Source organism: Medicago sativa, chromosome 3, assembly GCF_051527215.1.
Source record: "Medicago sativa cultivar Bolivia chromosome 3, Bolivia_mono, whole genome shotgun sequence".
Lineage (NCBI taxonomy): Eukaryota > Viridiplantae > Streptophyta > Magnoliopsida > Fabales > Fabaceae > Medicago > Medicago sativa.
Genome location: NC_140751.1, coordinates 10,527,448 through 10,552,415, shown reverse-complemented (window position 1 = coordinate 10,552,415; position 24,968 = coordinate 10,527,448). Strand labels below are relative to the sequence as shown.

Below are 24,968 nucleotides of genomic sequence, written 5' to 3'. Positions count from 1 at the left end.
CAGGAGGTGATACATTGACTGTCAGGTTCAAATATGAAAGGTTAGGGAACTTTTGTTACTACTGTGGTATCCTTGGTCACATAGAAGACTATTGTGATAAACTCTATGCAGTTGAGTCAGATGATGGAATTCGACACTGGGGTTCGGAAATCCGCGTTGAAAATCAGAAGAATTCTAATAAGGAGTCGCGCTGGCTTAGAGAGGAAGGTCAGGACTGGTCACCACCATCATCTTCATCGGATGGGATAGTAGAAGTTGCTTCAGATCAAACATTAGTCAGTCATGGTAACACATTATTCCCTTCAGCACATCCCAAAACTGTCTCACTAGCTGAACTATTGAAAAATCCGCATTTAATTAGGCAATCAAGCAAAACTATTGTGACTAATTCACACATAACTCCCCATGATGCTACTTTAAATGAGGAGGAAGTTGAGACAGTAATCCAGAATAACACAAAACGTTCAAGAACTGAATTGACTAATGTCGACTCACTCAAGGGGAACCTCGCACAGTCCACAAATTCTCAGTCGTCTGTGAAAAATATTGTCCAACCAACACTAATGGAAGTAGTGCAAAACAAGTCTTCCCCTGTCACCAGTCATTTTTTATCGGCAGCGCCTGGTTCCCAGGGCTGCCGGGAGTCATGAATGTCATAGCATGGAACTGTCGTGGCTTGGACAACGTCAAGGCAGTTCCCCGTATAAAAGACCTTGTCCGTGTCTATAAACCGGATATTATTGTCCTTATTGAAACACTTTGCAATAATAATAAAATTCTAAATTTGAAGTACTCTATTGGTTTTGATTATCATTTTTCTGTTGATTGCGTTGGTCATAGTGGAGGTTTTGCTGTTCTTTGGAACTGTTCTGCTCATTGCTGGAACACGTCCCATAAAGTCCCTCCAACAAGCATATATCAAGCTACAGAATGGGTATCAATTTCTTCGCTAGCTGTCCGACCACTTCCTAAACCGCCCCCAAGTCACAAATTAACTAGTGATCTGATCCCGAGACGGCCCCCTCGAAAGCCACCCTGGAAAAATTTTATTTGGGTTTCTCTACTATCTTCCCGTTTGAGAGTGTGGTTTGGCTCCATGTTTTTGATTCTCTGTTATTTTATTTACGGTTTTGTTTGGTTTTTGTTATTGTTGGTTTATTTCAAGTTTGCATGCCATGTGTTTGTTGAAATGCTAGTGAAGGATTCGTCTTATTGGTACTTTGTTATGAGTAAGGAACTCCTGGCGACAATCAGCAAACTCATCATCCTCTCAGCCTCACATAGGACTTTTCAACTTATGGTTGTATTGGTTATCACAGAGATCAATTATAGTCAATATGCGCGAACAACAGCACAATCTTTTTTCCGGAGTTGGATGACATCAAAGACTATGGATCTCAAAAGTTTGGTGATCTTGGCCCATAGGTGGAAGGAATTAGTCTGGTTGTTAGGGTATTGTTTTTGGAGTATTGTTGCCCTTTTGTTTTCTGAACTTTATAGATGTATCGTTAGGATGTATCCTACTATCTTGATTGTTAGTTCTAATCTCAATTTATGGGTGTGGGGAATGCCCCAACTCTTCATTGATTGTATTTTTTTTGCCTTTGAATGAATGAAGTGTTTGACTGTCAAAAAAGACACTTACGAAGTTTTGTTACGGAAATCCTACAAAAGCGTGTTCAGCACAAAACGTTACTATATATTGCATTCATTAGGGTTCAGGTTAAAGCCACAATTGGAGATTGAAGATGGCTTATTCTGGTAACGATAGGCATGATAAAAAATGGCATCGTGTCTGCATTGTGGTGGGCATTGTGTGTATTGCAGGCAGCATTGTGGGTATTGAAGACGACAAACGTACAGGCTTAGTTATATGTTGGAACCCTTCCACAAGAAAATTCAAGGAGTTGCCCCTTTTTGAAAAGCCCACCACTGGTCTAAATGTCATGACATTTGGCTTTGGCTATGATTCCTCAAAGGATAATTACAAGGTGGTTGTTGTTTTTGACTACCTAGTTCTTGATGAGGATGATAGTTTTTTTAACAAAACTCAAGTAAAGGTTCATACTTTGGGTACTAATATTTGGAGAACCATTCAGGAGTATCCTTTTGGTGGTCTTATTGTTCCCGTTGTGAAGGGGGAATTTGTGAGTGGCACGATTAATTGGTTGTTCTCTAAAGAACAGTTCTGGGGATGTCCACGCATTATTGTTTCATTTGATTTGGCAAAGGAGTCTTATCAAAAGATTTCACCTCCTAATTTGGGAGGGGTGGATGTGTGTGACTTGTCGGCTTTGGGTGTTTTGAGGGATTGCTTGTGTGTGACGACTTATGGTAATGATGTTTGGATTATGAAGGAATATGGAAATAAAGAGTCTTGGACTAAATTGTTCAATATTCCTTACATGAGAGATTCTTCTAAACCTAAGGTCTTTGCCAAGGCAATATATGTTTTTGAGGATGATCAAGTGTTGCTGGAGTTGTATGATTCTGACTTGAATTTGGTTCTTTACAATCCCAGAAGCGGTACTTTCAAGGCTACTAATTTAAAAAATATTCCAGAAGTCTGTGTTGAAAGTTTAATATCGCCTAGTTCCCTATGCTAGGATGTAGATGTAGTGCTATGTCACTTGAGCATAGGTTTTATTTCCCAGGAAATTAAAGGTTGCATGTTATTTCTTGGATTATTAATTAATTGTCGAATGTTATTTCTTCAGAAACTGCTGTCATTTTCATTTATATTATTTGTTTGTTACATGTTTTTGTTCTCTCTGCATACATTACATTTGATATAGTTCACAATTATGCATTGCATTATATGGTTCCTCGTTTGGTTTCCTACGATTCTAATTATGATTTTGATGTTTTTCAAAGGCACCATAGTATTTATTTTTTGCAATGTATGCACAAGGATGCACAAATTTATATAATGTTTGCGTCAAATCTTACATAGTACATTATGAATTGAGATATCGCAATGGTCACAATGGGTATATAAAGAACGACGAAGTTATAGGAGTGTTGAGCAAAATGAATTTTACTTATACTGAACTGGTTTTCTATCAACTAAGGTAGTATAGTGTCCTTAAGATTGGCTTATTTTTCTGTTTTTGTTTTGTTGAATAACAAGCTCATTTCATTTCTAAGAAATACTGCATTTTGTTAACCGTAAATCTGTAGTGGGAACTTCCCAAACAAGTTGTAATATTTATTCTACAAAAGTGGCATGAAGATGGAACATTTATTAAGATGGAACATGTGTATCAAACTTCTTGTTGCTGCCGTGCTCTGTTGCTTTTGGGTTCCCTGGGAGGTGTTGGTGGTTTTTCTTCCTTTTCTGTTGTATGGACTGTGGTGGATCGATGTAGTGTTCTTTTATGTGTTTTTTGCGGTCTTGTTGTGTATCTTCTGATTCGTTTCAGGTTCTATTTCCGCTTTGTTTGGATGGGAACCCATGTTTTAGACTTTCACATTTTGTTACCATAAATAGGTTTTGAAGCTTGATACAATCAAATTGTTGATAAAACTCCAAAATGGCATTTTCTTTTGACCCTATTTTTTTTTCCTCCTTTTCATTGAGGAAATACAAAATCGATAACAATAACATACTTGAGTTTCAGAGTTCACAATTGAATATAACATACTTAATATTTTGAGAATCAACATTGACATCATATCATTTAAGTGACAGACAACAAATCGTTTCAAATCTTAATCGAAAAACTAATTGAGTATACTTCATTTCATTTTTTCCACATACAAGTATAAATATTTGTACTGTCATTCTTGATTTAGAGAACCACTTTCAACTGATATTATACAAAAAGTTCAAAGATGCCTTTAATGTTGGGAAAGAATGCAACTGATATTATAAAAAAGGTTCACAATTGTATAATTGACTAATAGCAGCGGCCAATGCAACTTATTAATGCCAAGGCTAACAATTTTGCTCAGTATTATTTCCAGCAGACCCGTTATGTGCATTTGTTTACTGCAGATAGGTCCTATCAGTCGCAGCATAACAATTATTAAGTGAATAAACAAATAAACAAGAGCCAGCCTGCTTAGCATGATCCAGACTTTTTACTTTAACTTGATTCTGCCAGCCAGCAGATGCCACTGAGCTTGAATCGCCTTGTTGAGAAAAATTGACACAGACCAATCTGTGTCTCCTGCACGAAGATTAGCTTTATAAATTGCTTAACTTCTCTGAACTATTTTTCATTTTTCAACTCATCAGTTAAACTGAAACGTTTCTTTCAACAAGGGTAGAACTGTTTTTTTTCAACTGAAATGTCTCAACTCTCGAGGGATTACTTTTCTGTTTTTTTTTTTTTTTTGAACAGGACTTCCTGTGATTGCTACAAGCCTATTGTATTTCGAAAACATTTAAGATTACTAGATATCTTGTTAAACATTAATCTGCAGTGGGAATTTGCAAACTAGGAGTGTCTTTTATTCTCATTTTTCCCGTTTTCATTACATCTAGACATTTATTATAACCAAAAAAACTAATTATATCTAACCAATTGAAGAGGCTTAACTAATCATAGCTAAAACAGTATGTCATTGTAAAATTTATAGGCATGATATTAAAAATTAAAGGAAGCCAGGGACTGTATTTTACTTTGAAAAATGCAGCTGGAGGGCATAATTATCAAAACCATTGAGATATATCCATATCAAGAATTGAAGGAAGCCAGGGAGTTAATCTTGCATGTTGAAAGGCATAATTTGTATCAGACATGCTCACAATATTATACCAACAGTAGGTGCTAACAGCATTCTAAAGCCACAATTAATTGAGTATATGAAAACAGGAAATTAGAAAAATGTAACATAAGGAGGGAAGTGAAAATTAAGTAGGATAGAGAAGTTTCGACATCCATTCATTGTTTGATGTACTGAGAAAAATAAATTTCAGTTCACTTTCCGTTGTTTTAGTGCCCAAAAATTCCCAGGTTTACTCATGCTCATATGTAGCAAAAATTCAGTTATTTATTTCCCTTTTGGAATTATGCATGCTATGTTTTGGTAGTGGAATTTCATCTACCAATCAAGTCTTGTGCTTTGCAATCTTTTTGAAGTATAAGACAACGTGTAACATGTAATAACATGTACTTTGCAATCTTTTTGAAGTATAAGTCTTGTGCTTTTTATTTTTGAAGTATAAGCTTTGTATCTTACCATTCCTTCTTAATATATTTTAGAAATATATTTGTGCTATCAAATTTAGTAGCTTTCTAGTTAAATACACATGTCTTGTACAAATCTCTTTCATGATATCAATAAGACATGACTTTCCACTTCAATTTCTGAAACCTAATTACAATAGTATATTTTTGTTGTTGATCTGCAAAATTCACTGTGTGTTTGATTAACCTCCCTTGATGTATAGATCGGGGAGGAAGCAATTATTAGTTTATCAATATTGTCTATCTATCATGTTGTGAAGATTAATTTGTGTGTCAGTGTTGTCTGGTTTTATCCAGCACCACATCATTGACAGGACCCTGTCCTAATATGGACTATACAATTGATATGTTTCAGTTTTTCTTGTTGACTGTCTGGTAATTTAAACCAACTCGCAAACACACCTTAAAGGTAAACAAATACGTACATAATAAAAGCCTAACTATTATGTTTGATCCTAATTTAAGAAGGAATTGTAAGATATAAAGCTTATATAGTTTATAGGAAATTAGTCACATTTTATGCCCTACCATATGAGATTCCATTAAGAGCACGATAGAAAGGAAGTAAACTATTATTTTGGTATATTTAAATTTAATAATTCTTAATATCATGGGATTGTATTATAGAAGTCGGTGGTATTATTACTTCCCGTATATTTAATAACTCTTGATTCTTAATATCATAGCAATAACTGAATGAATTGATCCATATACCAGCATCACAGAGAAAGGAAATTTTGTTAGCTTTCTTGAGCAACCCATTTCTGATCTCCTCTTTTGAGAATGTGGTGTGTGAGAGAGAACCATATCATTTCATTTCATTTCAATTTCAACCCCAGATGGCATCAAAACCTGGAAAAGGAAGTAAATATTATCCATCAACATGTTTAATTAAAAATATATCTATTTTTTTTTTTGGTCAAGAATTAAAAATATTTTTATTTATGATAATAATAAGAAACACAAAAGATGTATTTCAGCGACTCACCTGGAAGTGATACTCATGTGATTACTTTGTCGTCGATAAGTACGGAGGGAATGTGAGCAATCTTACGCCACTCTTTCCCTCGCTTCCTCCGTAAGCGTGCTTCCAGTAACGGACACTTACAAATACGCAATACTTTAATAGAGGAAGGCAATCCCTCTTTTGGGAATGACTTGAGCTTGTAACACCACATAAACTCGAGGTTTTGAAGAGAGGTGAGATGTTGAAGCCACTTCCCGTCCAAGCATTCTATATCTCCAAGATCAAAAATTGTTAAGGAAACGAGAGAAGTGGGTAGCAATGGAAGTCCCATTTTCATCAGCACCTTCACAATTTCATCACCCCTAATTCGCAACAGCGAAAGAGAAGTGTGACGTTCCCAAGTTGTATTCCACAAAAACCCTCCAACATTGCCAAGTTCCAGTTTCTGTAAACTTATAGGCAAATCATCTATGGAAAATGATTGCAAATTTGGAAGGTAATGAACATTCATTTCTTGAAGGCTAGTCAGAGTGTTCATAGCTTCTGGTAGCGAATGAAGCTTCCTACACCACATCAGCTCAAACTGAATGAGGTTAGGAATGGACAATACACTAGGGAAATTGACTCTAGTTCTTCGCAAAATGTTATTATGATGTTTCTAAGATACAAGAGATTCTGTTGCGACACATCTTCTGCAATTAATATTGATTTCAGACATTTACATTTACAAATATGAAGAGTTTTGAGGACAGGGAGAGAGCACAAGGTAAACGATGTCATCAGATTACAACTATAGGATATGTTCAAATCCTCAAGTGATTTGCAATTGCGCAAGGATTCATGAGGAAAGAACTCTAGGTTTTCGCAACCATATATAGTGAGAGATTTTAAGTTTTTGGGTAGACCGTCTCTCGGGAAGGACGTCAAAGATGGAATACTGTTTAAGGTCAACTTTGTAAGACAATTGAGACAAGTCATCAATTGGTTGCATATATCTGAAGAAAGGCTTCTAACTATAATATTGGTATTATCATTTGAATACCTTGACTCCATCAGTAGAGTACATTCTTTTAACTCAAGTTCACAAAGGGAAGGAAGGTTGTTGGGTATCATCCCTTTGAGTTTCGGACATTTATGTAGTGACAGACGTGTAAGACAAGGAAACTCTATAGACGTACCTCCAATTAACTTCCATTCTTCCCACTCTTTCATATCCTTAAAGCTCAGAGTCTCCAACAAGGGGAATGGTTGAAACAAAGAAGAATTACTACTTCCATAGAACTCAGTGTCAAGTGTCTTTACTGATTCCATACCTTCAATAACGAGTTCTTTAAGATTACCTAATTGTCCAAGAGGTATGTTTCCTTTGAGTTTCGGACAATCTTGCATTGACAGACACTTTAGACGAGGAAACTCTGTAGTTGTACCTCCATTCAACTCCCATTCTTCCCACTCTGGCATTGTTTCAAATTTTAAAGTCTCCAAACAGGAAAATGGTTGAAACAAAGGAGAACCACTTCCATAAAACTCAACACCAACGCTCTTTACTGATTTCATCCCAACAATAATGAGGTCTTTTAGATTACCTAATTGCCCAAGGGGTGGCAACCATGAGCAATTTTCACAATGTGAGATCCTCAAACACACCATGTTGTCAAATAAAGAACAACCCAACCAATTTGGAAAGTTGCTTCCACCATAACCATTAATGGCGAGACTTTTCAAATTTGTTGATGGCCGCAACTTTTCAAGTACAACACTTTGTAATTGTGAATTGGAAGGAGTAATATCAGACCATTGTAGTACCAACTTGTCGATTTGTTTTTTCATCTCCATGTTTGCTTGAATAGCGTGGGATGGGTCAGTTACATTTTGAAGTTGTGAGATGGAAAGGTTTCCCCGTAGATGAGGATATTTTTCTAAATCTGCAATCTTCAATCCAACCTCGTGAATGCTAACAACAAAATCCGACAAGGTTTGGAGATTTTCTAGTCTCGAAATTTGTGGTGGCATTTCCTTTAGTTGGGTGCCTCTAATGTCAAGGTGGCGTAGATTCACTAATTTTCCCATGTCTCTCGGCAATTCAGTGAGACTATCACAATCTGACAACAACAAGGTTTGCAGATTGTAAAGCTTGCATATTTCAGAAGGCAACTTTTGAATCTTAGTGCTAGTGAGATTTAAGTATCGCAGATATACCAAATTTCCAATAGAGTTTGGCAACTTAGTGATATTTGAGTAGTTTGACAAAGATAACACATGTAATTGTTTCATTTGTGGCAACAAGTCACAAACTAACTTCCCCGACACAGAATAGAAAAACCACCACGGTCCTTGCAACGGCAAGGGTAGAAAGGTTCGTAGTCCTTTTAATCCATGTAATTTATCAAATTTACTGTACGAGTCATGTTCCCATTTATTGTATGACAAATGACGTACCCTTTCATGTGGCTTCTGTTCGTCCAACCGGATACAATGTGGAGAAGAAACTATCATAGCCAAATCATTGATGAGGTCATGCATGTCAAACCTTGGTTCTTCATCATAAACAAAGGATAACCACTTCCATAAAACTCAACACCAACGCTTTTTACTGATTTCATCCCAACAATAATGAGGTCTTTTAGATTACCTAATTGCCCAAGGGGTGGCAACCATGAGCAATTTTCACAATGTGAGATCCTCAAACACACCATGTTGTCAAATAAAGAACAACCCAACCAATTTGGAAAGTTGCTTCCACCATAACCATTAATGGCGAGACTTTTCAAATTTGTTGATGGCCGCAACTTTTCAAGTACAACACTTTGTAATTGTGAATTGGAAGGAGTAATATCAGACCATTGTAGTACCAACTTGTCGATTTGTTTTTTCATCTCCATGTTTGCTTGAATAGCGTGGGATGGGTCAGTTACATTTTGAAGTTGTGAGATGGAAAGGTTTGCCCGTAGATGAGGATATTTTTCTAAATCTGCAATCTTCAATCCAACCTCGTGAATGCTAACAACAAAATCCGACAAGGTTTGGAGATTTTCTAGTCTCGAAATTTGTGGTGGCATTTCCTTTAGTTGGGTGCCTCTAATGTCAAGGTGGCGTAGATTCACTAATTTTCCCATGTCTCTCGGCAATTCAGTGAGACTATCACAATCTGACAACAACAAGGTTTGCAGATTGTAAAGCTTGCATATTTCAGAAGGCAACTTTTGAATCTTAGTGCTAGTGAGATTTAAGTATCGCAGATATACCAAATTTCCAATAGAGTTTGGCAACTTAGTGATATTTGAGTAGTTTGACAAAGATAACACATGTAATTGTTTCATTTGTGGCAACAAGTCACAAATTAACTTCCCCGACACAGAATAGAAAAACCACCACGGTCCTTGCAACGGCAAGGGTAGAAAGGTTCGTAGTCCTTTTAATCCATGTAATTTATCAAATTTACTGTACGAGTCATGTTCCCATTTATTGTATGACAAATGACGTACCCTTTCATGTGGCTTCTGTTCGTCCAACCGGATACAATGTGGAGAAGAAACTATCATAGCCAAATCATTGATGAGGTCATGCATGTCAAACCTTGGTTCTTCATCATAAACAAAGGAGAACCACTTCCATAAAACTCAACACCAACGCTCTTTACTGATTTCATCCCAACAATAATGAGGTCTTTTAGATTACCTAATTGCCCAAGGGGTGGCAACCATGAGCAATTTTCACAATGTGAGATCCTCAAACACACCATGTTGTCAAATAAAGAACAACCCAACCAATTTGGAAAGTTGCTTCCACCATAACCATTAATGGCGAGACTTTTCAAATTTGTTGATGGCCGCAACTTTTCAAGTACAACACTTTGTAATTGTGAATTGGAAGGAGTAATATCAGACCATTGTAGTACCAACTTGTCGATTTGTTTTTTCATCTCCATGTTTGCTTGAATAGCGTGGGATGGGTCAGTTACATTTTGAAGTTGTGAGATGGAAAGGTTTCCCCGTAGATGAGGATATTTTTCTAAATCTGCAATCTTCAATCCAACCTCGTGAATGCTAACAACAAAATCCGACAAGGTTTGGAGATTTTCTAGTCTCGAAATTTGTGGTGGCATTTCCTTTAGTTGGGTGCCTCTAATGTCAAGGTGGCGTAGATTCACTAATTTTCCCATGTCTCTCGGCAATTCAGTGAGACTATCACAATCTGACAACAACAAGGTTTGCAGATTGTAAAGCTTGCATATTTCAGAAGGCAACTTTTGAATCTTAGTGCTAGTGAGATTTAAGTATCGCAGATATACCAAATTTCCAATAGAGTTTGGCAACTTAGTGATATTTGAGTAGTTTGACAAAGATAACACATGTAATTGTTTCATTTGTGGCAACAAGTCACAAACTAACTTCCCCGACACAGAATAGAAAAACCACCACGGTCCTTGCAACGGCAAGGGTAGAAAGGTTCGTAGTCCTTTTAATCCATGTAATTTATCAAATTTACTGTACGAGTCATGTTCCCATTTATTGTATGACAAATGACGTACCCTTTCATGTGGCTTCTGTTCGTCCAACCGGATACAATGTGGAGAAGAAACTATCATAGCCAAATCATTGATGAGGTCATGCATGTCAAACCTTGGTTCTTCATCATAAACAAAGGAGAACCACTTCCATAAAACTCAACACCAACGCTCTTTACTGATTTCATCCCAACAATAATGAGGTCTTTTAGATTACCTAATTGCCCAAGGGGTGGCAACCATGAGCAATTTTCACAATGTGAGATCCTCAAACACACCATGTTGTCAAATAAAGAACAACCCAACCAATTTGGAAAGTTGCTTCCACCATAACCATTAATGGCGAGACTTTTCAAATTTGTTGATGGCCGCAACTTTTCAAGTACAACACTTTGTAATTGTGAATTGGAAGGAGTAATATCAGACCATTGTAGTACCAACTTGTCGATTTGTTTTTTCATCTCCATGTTTGCTTGAATAGCGTGGGATGGGTCAGTTACATTTTGAAGTTGTGAGATGGAAAGGTTTCCCCGTAGATGAGGATATTTTTCTAAATCTGCAATCTTCAATCCAACCTCGTGAATGCTAACAACAAAATCCGACAAGGTTTGGAGATTTTCTAGTCTCGAAATTTGTGGTGGCATTTCCTTTAGTTGGGTGCCTCTAATGTCAAGGTGGCGTAGATTCACTAATTTTCCCATGTCTCTCGGCAATTCAGTGAGACTATCACAATCTGACAACAACAAGGTTTGCAGATTGTAAAGCTTGCATATTTCAGAAGGCAACTTTTGAATCTTAGTGCTAGTGAGATTTAAGTATCGCAGATATACCAAATTTCCAATAGAGTTTGGCAACTTAGTGATATTTGAGTAGTTTGACAAAGATAACACATGTAATTGTTTCATTTGTGGCAACAAGTCACAAACTAACTTCCCCGACACAGAATAGAAAAACCACCACGGTCCTTGCAACGGCAAGGGTAGAAAGGTTCGTAGTCCTTTTAATCCATGTAATTTATCAAATTTACTGTACGAGTCATGTTCCCATTTATTGTATGACAAATGACGTACCCTTTCATGTGGCTTCTGTTCGTCCAACCGGATACAATGTGGAGAAGAAACTATCATAGCCAAATCATTGATGAGGTCATGCATGTCAAACCTTGGTTCTTCATCATAATCAGCAGCATCACCATCAGCAGCAAGAACAACATCATCATCATCATCAGTTGACCGTTGACATATCAGAGATCTCGACACTAGTTCATCAAAATATTCTTCAGCTTCTTTTTCCCAACTTCTCTCACTTTGGGGCTGAGGTACTAAGCCTTCTGCAATCCACAATTGAACTACCGTCTTTTTCTCTATGATTGAGTTCTTTGGAAAAATTGAACAATAAGCAAAGCATCCTTTTAAAGGAGCAGGAAGATAACGATAGCTCAATAGCAGAGCTGGTTGCACCTCATCATCTGTCATTTTCCAAATACTACTTTTCAATACTTCATTCCAATAATCATGTGACAATTTGGTGCGAAGAAGACCCCCTAATGCTACTGCAGCTAGTGGTAGACCATCACATTTTTTGGCAATTTCTCTGCCAATTTTTTCTAGATTGGATCGTTGTTGGTAGTTACTGCCTATAAATGCATGTTTAGCTATTAAACACCAGGAATCTTCAGTTTCCAACGTTCTTAAACGGTGGACATAAAGAAACGTTTGCAGAGGTAGTGCAACTCTTTCATCTCGTGTTGTGATGATGATCTTACTCCCATTTTCCCCAACACTAAAGATGTCATTCATAGTATTCCAGCCAACATATCGTCCATACCATATATCATCCAAGACTAGCAAAAACAATTTGTGGCTTAAACTTTGCTGCAACTGCATTTGGAGAATATTCAACTCATTAGTTGTAGTTGATTGTGAAGTGACCGATTCCAGAAGGGTTTTGGTGACAGTGACAACATTAAGATCTTTTGAGACATGCGCCCACCCTCTCACCTCAAATTTCTCCTTCACATCATGGTCATTGTAAAGGAGTTTAGCTAGGGTTGTTTTTCCTAGCCCACCCATGCCCACAATTGAAATCACTCCTATTTTACTTCCACTATCACTAACATCTTCTGAAAGTATAATCTCTTTAAGTTTCTTTTTGTCATCATCTCTACCACAAATACAAGATTCATCACCCACAATAGAACTTGTAGGAGTTCCATGCCAGGCACTGTTGGAAACATCTTCTTTCAATCCAAGATTTTGTTGTCTCAAGCATTCTAATCTTTCAAATAACATTTGCAGCTTAGAATTGATCTTTCTATTAAACCTTTTAAAAGGAGAAGAAAATTTTTTCAGCACCTGAGTGGTAGCTCTTCGGGTTTCATACTCAGCTTCCACTTTGCACCTCAAAGCCTCCGTGTTGATCTCATCAAACAAATCGTCAGCTTGAAAGACAGCTTCTCGCAGCATATCCAGCCATTTCTTGACAGCAGGGTTGGTGATCTGCTTCTCCTCCGCATCATGAAGTACAGCTTGCAGACTCAGCAGTGTTATGTTCAGCTTTTCCAAGAGTTGAACATCAAGCTTGGTACTCCGAAATAATTCCACGAACTCACCAGAGACAATCTTTTGCAACAACACCTCCAAAGAAGCTGCAAGAAGGGCTTCTCCCACAACAGTCGCCATAAGTTCCTTAAAAGTAGCTGCCACAAGAAGAAGAAAAATTAGCTTCATAAATTAAAGTCACAACAATATACAAGCTTCTTACAAGCAGCGTAGCGTATATTACTTTGAATTTTGAAGTCACTTACCACAGTTATCAGTTGTTACAACTTACAAGCAGTGTCTCCTAACAATGAAATTAAGTCACTAACCCTCACTTATCAGTTAACAATAGTAGGTAACAGCTTACTTTGTTATATATTAATATTAAATTAATTGTTATTGGTGCCATAAAGCATCTCATATAGACTATGTTTTGTGCACTAAAGATTCGTTTTTGCATCTTTTGGAGCGTCTGCACATGGATTACTTGTCTCGATGTAACTTTTAAGAAATAAACAATGTTGCTAATCCTAATCAATATGTCACGGATACACATAAATAACAAGTAAACAATCTGGTCACTCGATGTGTGTGAAAGGTTGACTTTATAGTTTTGAATGTATCAAAATTGCAAACACATTTTTAAATGTTTTCTAGTTAATACTCCCTCCGTCCCTTAATAGGTAACCCCCTTTGCTTTTTTCACATTTCTTAAGAAAAGTTGTCAGTGTAATTAATGTGTCTGTTTTGTGTATTGATATTACCAAACTGTCCTTTGTTTGTTTGTGTAATAAATTTGACTATTCATATTTCAAGACAAATTAGTAGTATTAATTAGGGGTATGTTTAGGAAAAAAGTAATAAATGCATCTAGTAATTTGAAAAGGGGGTTACATTTAGGGACAAAAATAAAATCAAATGGGTGGTTACATTAAGGGATGGAGGGAGTAATTTTTTATCCTCATTTGTTTTTCGCTAATCAATTTAATTCATAAAAATAAGGGCAATAATAACCTAACATATTCAGACACTTGAGAACCCATTTAACTACTCCCTCAGTCCTTCTATATAAGCATCATTTAATTAAAAATTTGTCTCTAAATATAAACCTCTTTTCAAATTACTATATGCATTTATAATTTTTTTCTAAAGATATCCCTAATTAATACTAGTAACTTATCTTGAAATATGAAAAGTCAAATTTAATACACGTACAAACAAATGACAATTTGCTAATATTAACGCACAAAATAGACACATTAATTGCACTAACAATTTTTTTTTTTTTTAAGAAATATGAAAAAGGTAAAGGGTGCTTGTATACATGGACATAGGGAGTATTTTCCATGAATCACATGACCAAGAAATTGCAACTGGTCACAACCAATCAAAACTTGACACCTCACACACATGAATTAAATAAACATAACAAAGAGAGAAATTTTTCCAATAAAAAGTAGAGGCTGGAAAACTCAAAAGTTATTTTCCAACAAAAAAATTTCCAACTTTCATCTCATGCCTCCATTTATCAGTCAAGATTCGCATTCCATCTTCTATTATTTATGAAAATATGGAGGAAAATGAATGTATATGTTGGAATTAAAGAGTCCAAAGATATATCCCTTAGTCAAGTTGTGTTTAGTAAAGATGAAGCCTATAACTTGTATCAACAACATGCCTTCAAAGTGAGTTTTAGTGTGAGAAAAGGAGATGAATGTTATTATGATAATGAGAAAAAGAAATGTAAAGCTTTTATGTTTAATTGTACAATGAACTCAATACAAATTACTGTCAATGAATAACCAAACCTCAATTACTAGCTGAATTGCAAATCAACACCTCCTACATTATTTGAGACCAAAACTGAACTGTCTTACAAACCAAAATGGTTGACACACATTGTAAAACCAAACACCAGCAAAATTAGTTTCCCCCTAAGCCCATTTTCCAAAAACCATTTCCAACATCAATACAAAAATCTGATCGAGTGATCCCATATTCTCTTCATCTCTCAGTCTCTTTTAATTTCCCCTTCTTCCCAACCACAGGCTTCCAGCAGGGAAAATAAATAATCACCGTCATCAACATCGATGTTGCCTCCGTTTTCACCGCCACCCTTGTTGTCGTTCTAGCATGGCCATCGTTGCATCCTTGCTGTCGTTCTAGCATGGCCATCGTTGCACCTTTTGTCACGTCACCGCTGTCTACATTGCCACCCTCGTTTGTTGTCCGGCATAACCATTGTTGCACTTTCTCTCTCTTTGCTGGTAGTGTTTTTTTTTCACTGGTTTGAATACAATGCATCCATTTCATTTCTTATGGACAAACAACAAATGTTGCTAGTACATATTCTTGCTTTGTCTTGTACTCTCCCACCCAATGGATTAGTTTTTAGGGTCGGACTTTCCTTATATGCTTAAATCCTAACAGTGATATGAATAAATTACAAATCAGTGAAATTGCATCATGCACTTGCCATGATTCATAGAACATTCTATTTATTTTACTTATGATCAATTCGACTTTAAGTAAAACTCGTTAAATAACATACTATATACTATATAACAGTTATCATGAACATACTTCACAAATTTACCAATCCTTACGATCAAATTTGCTAATTAAACAGGGAATTAAAATTGAAGAAAAATTATAAAAGTAAAGAAGCATACGAGTGATGGAGTAGTTGTAATCAAGAGAAGCAAAAAGAGACATGAATCAGCTTCTATGTTAGCTTAAGATCGGTGTTCAACATCAGCAACCCTGATATCTCGATGCACTCCACGTGAATGCCATCAATTCGCTCCTTTGTTAGCTCTGCTGCTGCATCCCGCCACACCGAAGCACAACCTCAACATATTTAGATTCATTTATGGAGTGATATATTGTTCAATTTACCATATAAAAACCATGAAAAAATGAATGAATATTTAGTCTATAAGTTAAGACGAATCGTTCAGAAATACTGAGTTTGAACTTTGACTAAAATAATCTTTTCTCATAAATTACTTATTTTATGGCAGACTTTTAGATTACTGAAACTTTTTCTCTAACTATCGTAGGGTTATGAAAATAGTCTATAGTTTTAGTAGGTAATAACATTTACCAGCATGAACGAGGCCTCTGTTGTAAGAAGCTTTGCGTATAGAGCCACATATAGCTGCCACTTTAATCAACGGTTTCTCTTCCATTATAGAGCCACGGCAAATAATGGACCGAAGTTATGTTTGGGTCCTAAAGAAAAAGAAACTTATCATTAGCAGGAAAATGAGAGGGCTGATGATGCATTTTCAGGCAACATATTACAATTTTCGAAGCTACTAAACTTGATAGGAAACTGAGTGCAAACGAGTATCTGTGGATTATATTCCATCGCGGCAGCATCTGTGCAAACAAGGCATTTGTCGTGTCCTGAATATGTATGATCCTAATTTAAAGCACAATAACTTACTGAAACAAAAAGATATCTTTCTAATTTTCAAGTAATTTTTGCATATTTCACCATTCTATAAATTATATTAAATCATCAATTCGACACACATTTCAATTTTCTATCATGAATTTCTAAGCAATAAATCAAGTTTTTCATCCTCTGATATGAATGTAAAACATATCTTTTAGGTAGGAGTTAACAAATACTCACAAATCATGTAGTCTTGGAGAGTGCATCACTTGGTTAAAGGTTAAATGGGCGATAACACTATGTCGGTCCTATTATCCTATAACTAAACCATTACCACACATATGCATACTTTTTTGCAATCCTCTTGGTTTGTGAAGCCCATTATTCCAACTTCATAAGACCTTACAAGTTATAGGACTGAGTTGACTAGATTGCTCCAGTTTCTTGATGAGTTATTTCTCCTGAAAGGTCGAATGTTGAGGATTATGGACTGAATTGATTGACAATTGTTTTGAACAAAAACCATATAAGTTATATTTTACTGACGGCCGACTATCAATAGAAATTTTTTGTAGAAAAGGGATAAAGTGATATATAATGTGAAGAACCTTTCTTTTCAGGATAGAGAGTAACCCTTCAATTTGCTGCTGCTCAAAATTTTGCAATTCCTTTAAGCCCAACAATTGTCATTGAAAAATAAACAATCACCAAACACACAATCATGCAATGAAGCACTGAAGCATAGTCAAAGTTGAAAGACATAAAGGGCATACTATAGGGTTGATTTCATACGAGTTTAGGATAGAAGACTGGAAACGGCAGCAAATGTAATTCATCAATGTATGAAAATAAAATATTTGTTGGTGACTTTTATAACAGGAAAATTGAAAGAAGTATATGTTTTGCTGACTCACCTCGACATGATACTCATGTGATCATTTGTCCATTGATAAGTACCGATGGAATGTGAGCAATCTTACGCCACTCTTTCCCTCGCTTCTTCTGCCAACTTGCTTTCAACAACGGACACTTTTTGATATTCAACACTTTAAGGGAGGAAGGCAACTTCCCCTTTTTTGGCAACGACTTGAGCTTGGGAGCATCAATAATATCAAAATGTTGGAGAGAGGTGACATGTTGAAGCCACTTCCCATCCAAACATTTTATATCTTCAAGTAAAGAGATCTTTAAAGAGACGAGAGAAGCAGGTAGCAATGGAACTTCCGTTTTCATCAGCACGTTCACAATGTCATCACCCCGAATTAGCAACTCTAAAAGAGAAGTAAGACGTTCCCAAGCTGTATTCCACAAAACCCCTCCAACATTGCCAACACTCAGTTCCCGTAAGCTGCTAGGAAAATCATCTATCGAAAACGATTGCAGATTTGGAAGGTCGTGAATTTTCATTTCTTCAAGGCTAGCTAGGATATTTATTGATCTTGGTAGCGAATAAAGCTTCTTACAATTACAAACTGATAAATGAATGAGGTTAGGAATGGGAAATCCACCAAGGGAAAATGACTCCAGTTCATCGCAATGCTCTATTTTGATGGTTCTAAGAAGCATGAGTTTCTGGTGCGACACATCTTCTGCAATTAATATAGATTTCAGGTTCTTACTACCGTAAATACATAGACTTCTAAGGACAGGGAGAGAGCATACGGTAAACGATGTCATAGAATTACAACTATCGGATATTTCCAAATGCTCAAGTGATTTGTAATTGTGAAAGGATTCATAACGAAGGAACTCTAGATTCTCACACTTCCAGATTTTAAGCGATTGTATGGTTTTGGGCAGACCATTTCTCGGGAAGGACGTTAGAGATGGAATATTCCTTAAGGAAATATTTCAAAGAGCATTGAGGCAAATGATCAATTGGTTGAACACATCCGATGAATGCCTCGCCTCCATCAGTAGAGGACAGTCCTCTAACTCAAGTTCGCTAAGGGAAGGAACGTTGTTGGGCGACATCTGTTTGAGATTGGGACAATATTTAAGTGACAAACTCGTAAGACTAGGAAGGTTTCCTGGTATATTTCCTTTGAGTTTCGGACAATTACTTAGTAGCAAGCGGGTAAGACTAGGAAACTCGATAGATGCACCTCCAATCAGTTTCCATTCCTCCCACTCTTGCATATTCATAAAGCTCAGAGTCTCCAAGAAGGGAAATGGTTGAAACAAAGGAGAACTACTATTTCCATAAAACTCAGAACCAAGTGTCTTTAATGATTTCATCCCTTCAATAATGATCTCTTTTAGATTTTGTAACTGTCCAAGGGGTATGTTTCCTTTGAGTTTTGGACATTGTCGCAGTGACAGGCGATTTAGACGAGGAAACTCTACAGTTGTACCTCCAATCAACTTCCAATCTTCCCACTCTAGCATCTTATCAAATTCTAGTGTCTCCAAGAAGGAAAAGGGTTGAAACGAATGAGAAATACATCCCATGAACTCGGTACCAATACTCTTTATTGATTTCATCTCGCTAATGAAGAGTTCTTTAAGATTACCTAATTGTCCGAGGGGTGGCAGCACTGAACAGTTTTCACAATGTGAGATTCTCAAACACACCATGTTGCCAAATAAAGAACTACCCAACCAATTTGGAAAGTTGTTTCCACCATAGCCATTGATGGTTAGACTCTTCAAATTTGTCGATGGCCGCAATTGTTCAAGTACAGCACTTTGTATTTGTGAATTTGATGGACTAGTGCCAGACCATTGTAGTACCAACTCTACAATTTGTTTTTTCATCTCTAAGTTTGCTTGAAAAGCATGGGATGAATCAGTTACATTTTGAAGTTCTGAGATGGTAAGGTTTTCCCGTAGATGGGAATGTTTTCCCAAATCTGAAAGCTTCAATCCAACGTCCTGAATGCTTACAACAAAGTCCGACAAAGTTTGGAGATTTTCTAGTCTGGATATTTGTACAGGCATTTCCTTCAATCGAGTGCCTCTGATGTCAAGGTGACGAAGATTCACTAGTTTTCCCATGTCTTGCGGCAATTCAGTGAGTCTCTTGCAGTCTGACAGCAACAAGGTCTGAAGATTGTAAAGCTTGCATGTTTCAGAAGGCAACATTTTAATCTCAGTGTGAGAGAGATTTAAGTATCGTAGGTATATCAAATTTCCAATAGAGTTGGGAAACTCAGTAATATTCTGGTAATTTGACAGAGACAACACGTGTAACTGTGTCATCTGTGGCAACAAGTCACAAACTAACCTTTCCGGCATAAAATAGTAAGGCGACCACGACCTTCTTTGTAATGGCAAGGGTAGAAAGGTTCGTAGACATTTTAATCCATGCAATTTTTCAAATTTATCGTATGAGTCATATTTCCCTTTATTGTATGACAAATGACGTACCTTTTTATGTGTCTTCTGTTCTCCCAATCTAATACAGTATGAAGATGAAACTACCATTGCCAAATCATTAATGAGGTCATGCATTTCAAAGCCCATTTCCTCATTACCAATCGAATTTTGACGTAACAAAGATCTCGACACTAGTTCATCAAAGTATTCTTCAGCTTCTTTTTCCCAGCTTTTCTCACTTTTGGGCTGAGGTACTAAGCCTTCTGCAATCCACAATTGAACTACCATTTTTTTCTCTATGATTGAGTTCTTCGGAAAAATTGAACAATAAGCAAAGCATCCTTTTATAGGAGCAGGAAGATGACGATAGCTCAATAGCAGAGCTGGTTGCACCTCTTCATCTGTCAATTCCCAAATACTGCTATTTAATACATCATTCCAAGAATCTTGTGAAGACTTCGTGCGAAGAACACCCCCAAGTGCTATTGCAGCTAATGGTAACCCATCACATTTTTTGGCAATTTCTCTACCAATTTTTTCTAGATTGGATCGTTGTTGGTAGTTACTTGCTACAAATGCATGTCTGGCAAGTAAAGACCAACAATCTTCCTTTTCCAAAGATCTTAAACGGTGGACAGAGAGAAAGGTTTGCATTGGTAATGCAACTCTTTCATCTCGTGTTGTGATGATGATCTTGCTCCCCATTTCCCCAACATTAAAGATGTCATTCAAACTATTCCAACCAACATATCTTCCATACCATATATCATCCAATACTAGCAAAAACTTTTTGTCTCGTAAACTTTGCTGCAATTGTACTTGCAGACCATTCAAATCATTAGTCATGGTTTTTTCAGAAGTAACAGATTCAAGAAGGGTTTTAGTGATAGTGAGAACATCAAAATCTTTTGAGACATGTGCCCACCCTCTTACCTCAAATTTCTGCTTCGCATCATGGTCATTGTAAAGGATTTTAGCTAGTGTTGTTTTTCCTAGCCCTCCCATACCCACAATGGAAATCACTCCGATTTTACTTCGACCATCACTACTATCCTCTGACAACAGAAACTCTTTAAGTTTCTTTTTGTCATCATCTCTACCACAAATAGAAGATTCATCACCCACAACAGAACTTGTAGGAGTTATATGCCAAACACTACTGGAAAGGCCTTCTTTCAATCCAAGATTCTGGTTTCTCAAATGTTCTAATCTTTCGAATAGTATTTGCAGTTTAGAATTGATCTTTCTATTAAAACTTTTGAAAGGAGAAGAAAGTTTTTTCAGCACCTGAGTAGTAGCACTTCGGGTTTCATACTCAGCTTCCACATTGAATCTCAAAGCCTCGGTGTTGATCTCATCAAACAAATCGTCAGCTTCAAAGACAGCATCTCGCAGCATAATCAGCCATTTCTTGACAGCAGGGTTGGTGATCTGCTTCTCCTCAGCATCATTCAGTACAGCTTGAAGACTCAACATTGTTATCTTTAGCTTTTCCAAAAGTTCAACGTCAAGCTTGGTGCTCCGAAATAAATCAGCGAACTCACCCGAAACAATCTTTTCCATCAACACTTCCAAAGAAGCTGCAAGAAGTGCTTCTCCGACAATAGTCGCCATAAATTTGTTAAAATTTGCTGCAAGAAGAAGAGGAGGTATTTGCGTTGAATTTTGGAGACACTAACAACCAGACTGATGATCAGTTGTTATTATTCAAATGATGAAATCAGGTTACAGCTAACTCACATGGACGTTGAATTAAACAATGATTAACAAAAATGATTGTTTTATGGGTAACGTGACAAAGTGGATCATTAATTATCTTTTTTTTTTTTTTTGAATTATGATCATTAATTATCAAAGTAGTGTATTAAGGTAGGTAGGTACTATTAAAAATATTCAGGAGGAAGCGGATTCTCCGCTATGTATTTGTTGTTTGCACATGGCCTGCAGCTTGCACGAGATATCAAATCCATCAAAAGCTTGTCCTCATTGTTATGAACTCCAAGTTCTAAAATATTCTGAACTCAAAGTGCAAATTCCTAATATTATTAACTCAAAGTCCTAAAATATGATGCACGTCCATCCAGGGGCAGACCTGGACTCGCAATCAGGGCCTTCCCTAAGAATTCGGAGGCTCGGCTCTGGGAATGAAAAGAGGCCAGTGATAAAATCAAAACATATTTTTTTTAAAAGAGCAATGTTCTATTTATATTTTTTAAAAGATAAATATAAGGTGCCGTATATATGCGGTAGACCCAAAGGTGAAAATGACTACCGTATACATGAGGAACCTCCACCTAACACCAAAAGCAAGAGGACCTAATTCTAATAGGCCTAAAAGGCTAAAACAAGGGGACAGAAAATGGCTGGGGGTATTAAAAAAAATTGGAGGGCAATAGTACTAGTGGGTATTAATTTCTTTTTTGTGGCCCATGGCTGAGGGAGGCCCAGCTCTGTTGAGCTGTTTGCACCCCCTCAGGGTCGGGCCTGCTCGCAATATAATATTAGTGAGCCACAATGTGTTGTAGGTCTACTACTAGTTTTGTCTCCAGCAATGATGGAGCCAGAAGTAATTTTTTTGGGGCATTTTTTAAGGGTGTGTTTGGATGGAGGGTTTAGGAGGGGAAGGAAGAGGAGTGTTTACTTTTCATTTTTTAAATTACGGACACTATGAAATGTTTTTCTAAAAAGTTAACATATTAACATGATAAACAATCATATAATACTTCAATCACATTTAATTTAATTTATTTTAGAAAAACATGTTATATAGTCCGAAATATATAAAAGAAAAGCAAACCCTCCCCTCACTTTCTCTCCTAAACCCTCAATCCAAATACACCCTTATCAAAATAATTAGGCTTAAATATGTTATTCGTCCCTGCAAATAGGGGTCGCTTAAAATTTCATCCCTGCAATCGCTAATCCTTTTGTTTTTTCCCCTGCAAAGTTTAATCAGTTAAAAATTCGTCCCTTGACCCAGTTATGACTGCCATGTCATCAAAATTACCATAATGGCATGGGAATTGACGAAAATACCCCTGGCTAATTTTTTTTTTCCTTCAAAAAATTTTTTTTTTCAAAATTTTGAAAATTCTTTTTTAAATTAAAAAAATCTGAAAAAAAATAATTAAAAGTCAAAAAAAAATTCGGAAAAAAACTGTTAGAATTAAAACTGAAAAATTTTCGGGAAAAAATCGTAAAAAAAATTCGGGAAAAAACTGAATTTTTTTTTTGAAGGAAAAAAAAAAAATAAGCCAGGGGTATTTTCATCAATTCCCATGCCATTTTGTTAATTTGATGACGTGGCAGTCATTAACTTGATCAAGGGACGAATTTTTAATTGATTAAACTTTGCAGGGGCAAAAAAAAAGGATTAGTGATTGCAGGGATGAAATTTTAAGCGACCCCTATTTGCAGGGACGAATAACATATTTAAGCCAAATAATTATTCATAAAAAATTGTAGGTACAGTGGTACATACTATTGGATTTTGCATCAGGAAACCTTGGTTCAAGGTTTGCTTTGTGCATTTTTAAAAAAAAAAGGATTAGCGATTGCAGGGATGAAATTTTAAGCGACCCCTATTTGCAGGGACGAATAACATATTTAAGCCAAATAATTATTCATAAAAAATTGTAGGTACAGTGGTACATACTATTGGATTTTGCATCAGGAAACCTTGGTTCAAGGTTTGCTTTGTGCATTTTAAAAAAAAAAAGTATTAGCGATTGCAGGGATGAAATTTTAAGCGACCCCTATTTGCAGGGACGAATAACATATTTAAGCCAAATAATTATTCATAAAAAATTGTAGGTACAGTGGTACATACTATTGGATTTTGCATCAGGAAACCTTGGTTCAAGGTTTGCTTTGTGCATTTTTTAATGGTAATTTTAGTTAAAATTAAACGCTTGAAAAGCTAAAATGGCTAAAATGGACACAAAAAGGTTAGAACCTAGGTTCATCACTTGATGAGTGTGCGCCTTTACCGCTGGACTACACCATACACATATGATTTATTTACAAAGATTGATTTATATAATATAACATTTAGTTAACACTTGCCACACCTGACCTAGTTCACGTTCGCCCCTGTGTCCATCCTATCTTTCACCGTCACATAATGGGATGCCCAAAAGTTAAAGGAGCCACATGATTTAGCTCCCATTTTAGATCAACAATCTTGAAATACTTTTGTAAAAAAATAAATATGACTCTTGCTTTTTAAGGCAATATTAATTGCTTGTTTTTCAATTCCACCTTCTAATTAATACTATTTTCATTACTCTCAATTCAATATATTTCACTATAAATTTATGATAGATGATTACACCTATACATATTAAAAAATATTTTTTTTTGAAAGAATATTAAAAAATAATTTAGAAATTATATTTCACATGAATCTCATCATGTTGAGCATGTTATGAACAAGCCTAGCGTTCTACTTCTGCTGAAGTAGATTGAATATAATATATTCATCAAGATATCATTCGGGTTTGGAGCTCCGAACGGTGTCCGAGAGTGTTTTTTTATTTTAAAGAAGTTAAAATGATATTAGATTACCAAAAAGCCTGGACTGGTCGACACAAGGTGTGCCAGAAAATAAGGTTAAGTCAGCTACCACATATATGTTGACTTGGTCAAAATTGAGGGATGGAGCCAATTTTGCAAAAGGGATAAAGTTAGGGGTTAAATGTTCCATTTTTTTTAAAAAGGAGTCAAAATTGCAATGTTTTGAAACATAAAGGGGGAAAAAAAGTGCATTTAAACCTAAAATAAATCTATCTTTATCTTTATATAATACAAAAGCATACATCTATGGGCAAAAGTACATGTGGCATCTTCACATTCTTCATCACATTTAATGTTTTCTTATCACCCAATCAAATTAAATTATGACTCATTTGTCTTTTTATTAGCCAATCAAGATGGACAATGACTCATTAAGTTTTCATCAACCAATCAAAATTGATCAAGCCATGATTTTTTTCTCTATATATAGACAATTTTTTTTTCATTATTTTCATGTGTCTCT

At 36.1% G+C, this 24,968-nt stretch overlaps 2 protein-coding genes and 2 pseudogenes across 4 annotated transcripts; 1 reads left to right on the top strand and 3 right to left on the bottom strand.

Moving 5' to 3' along the window:
• Positions 1 to 1,748: 1,748 nt before the first annotated feature.
• Positions 1,749 to 2,720, top strand: LOC146935627 (F-box/kelch-repeat protein At3g23880-like). Its single transcript, XM_085749072.1, has one exon. The coding sequence runs from the start codon at positions 1,749 to 1,751 to the stop codon at positions 2,604 to 2,606; it is 858 nt and encodes a 285-aa protein (XP_085605198.1). The 3' UTR covers positions 2,607 to 2,720.
• Positions 2,721 to 5,911: 3,191 nt separating this feature from the next.
• Positions 5,912 to 13,600, bottom strand: LOC146935625 (putative disease resistance RPP13-like protein 1; annotated as a pseudogene). Its single transcript, XR_015030291.1, has 4 exons — positions 13,476 to 13,600; positions 10,815 to 13,367; positions 6,184 to 7,616; positions 5,912 to 6,047 (listed from the first exon to the last, which is right to left on the bottom strand). The product of XR_015030291.1 is annotated as a putative disease resistance RPP13-like protein 1 (transcript).
• On the bottom strand, positions 8,655 to 10,807 carry LOC146935626 (putative disease resistance RPP13-like protein 1; the record flags this gene model as incomplete). The annotated part of the gene is made up of 2 exons (XM_085757352.1): positions 8,655 to 9,310; positions 9,739 to 10,807. Coding segments are annotated over 2 exons (1,725 nt in total), but the record flags the coding sequence as incomplete, so codon positions are not given.
• A 1,299-nt stretch (positions 13,601 to 14,899) lies between the features above and the next one.
• Positions 14,900 to 21,773, bottom strand: LOC146935624 (putative disease resistance RPP13-like protein 1; annotated as a pseudogene). The gene is made up of 6 exons (XR_015030290.1): positions 17,527 to 21,773; positions 17,221 to 17,301; positions 16,853 to 17,073; positions 16,316 to 16,443; positions 15,882 to 16,032; positions 14,900 to 15,632 (listed from the first exon to the last, which is right to left on the bottom strand). The product of XR_015030290.1 is annotated as a putative disease resistance RPP13-like protein 1 (transcript).
• Between the last annotated feature and the right edge of the window lie 3,195 nt (positions 21,774 to 24,968).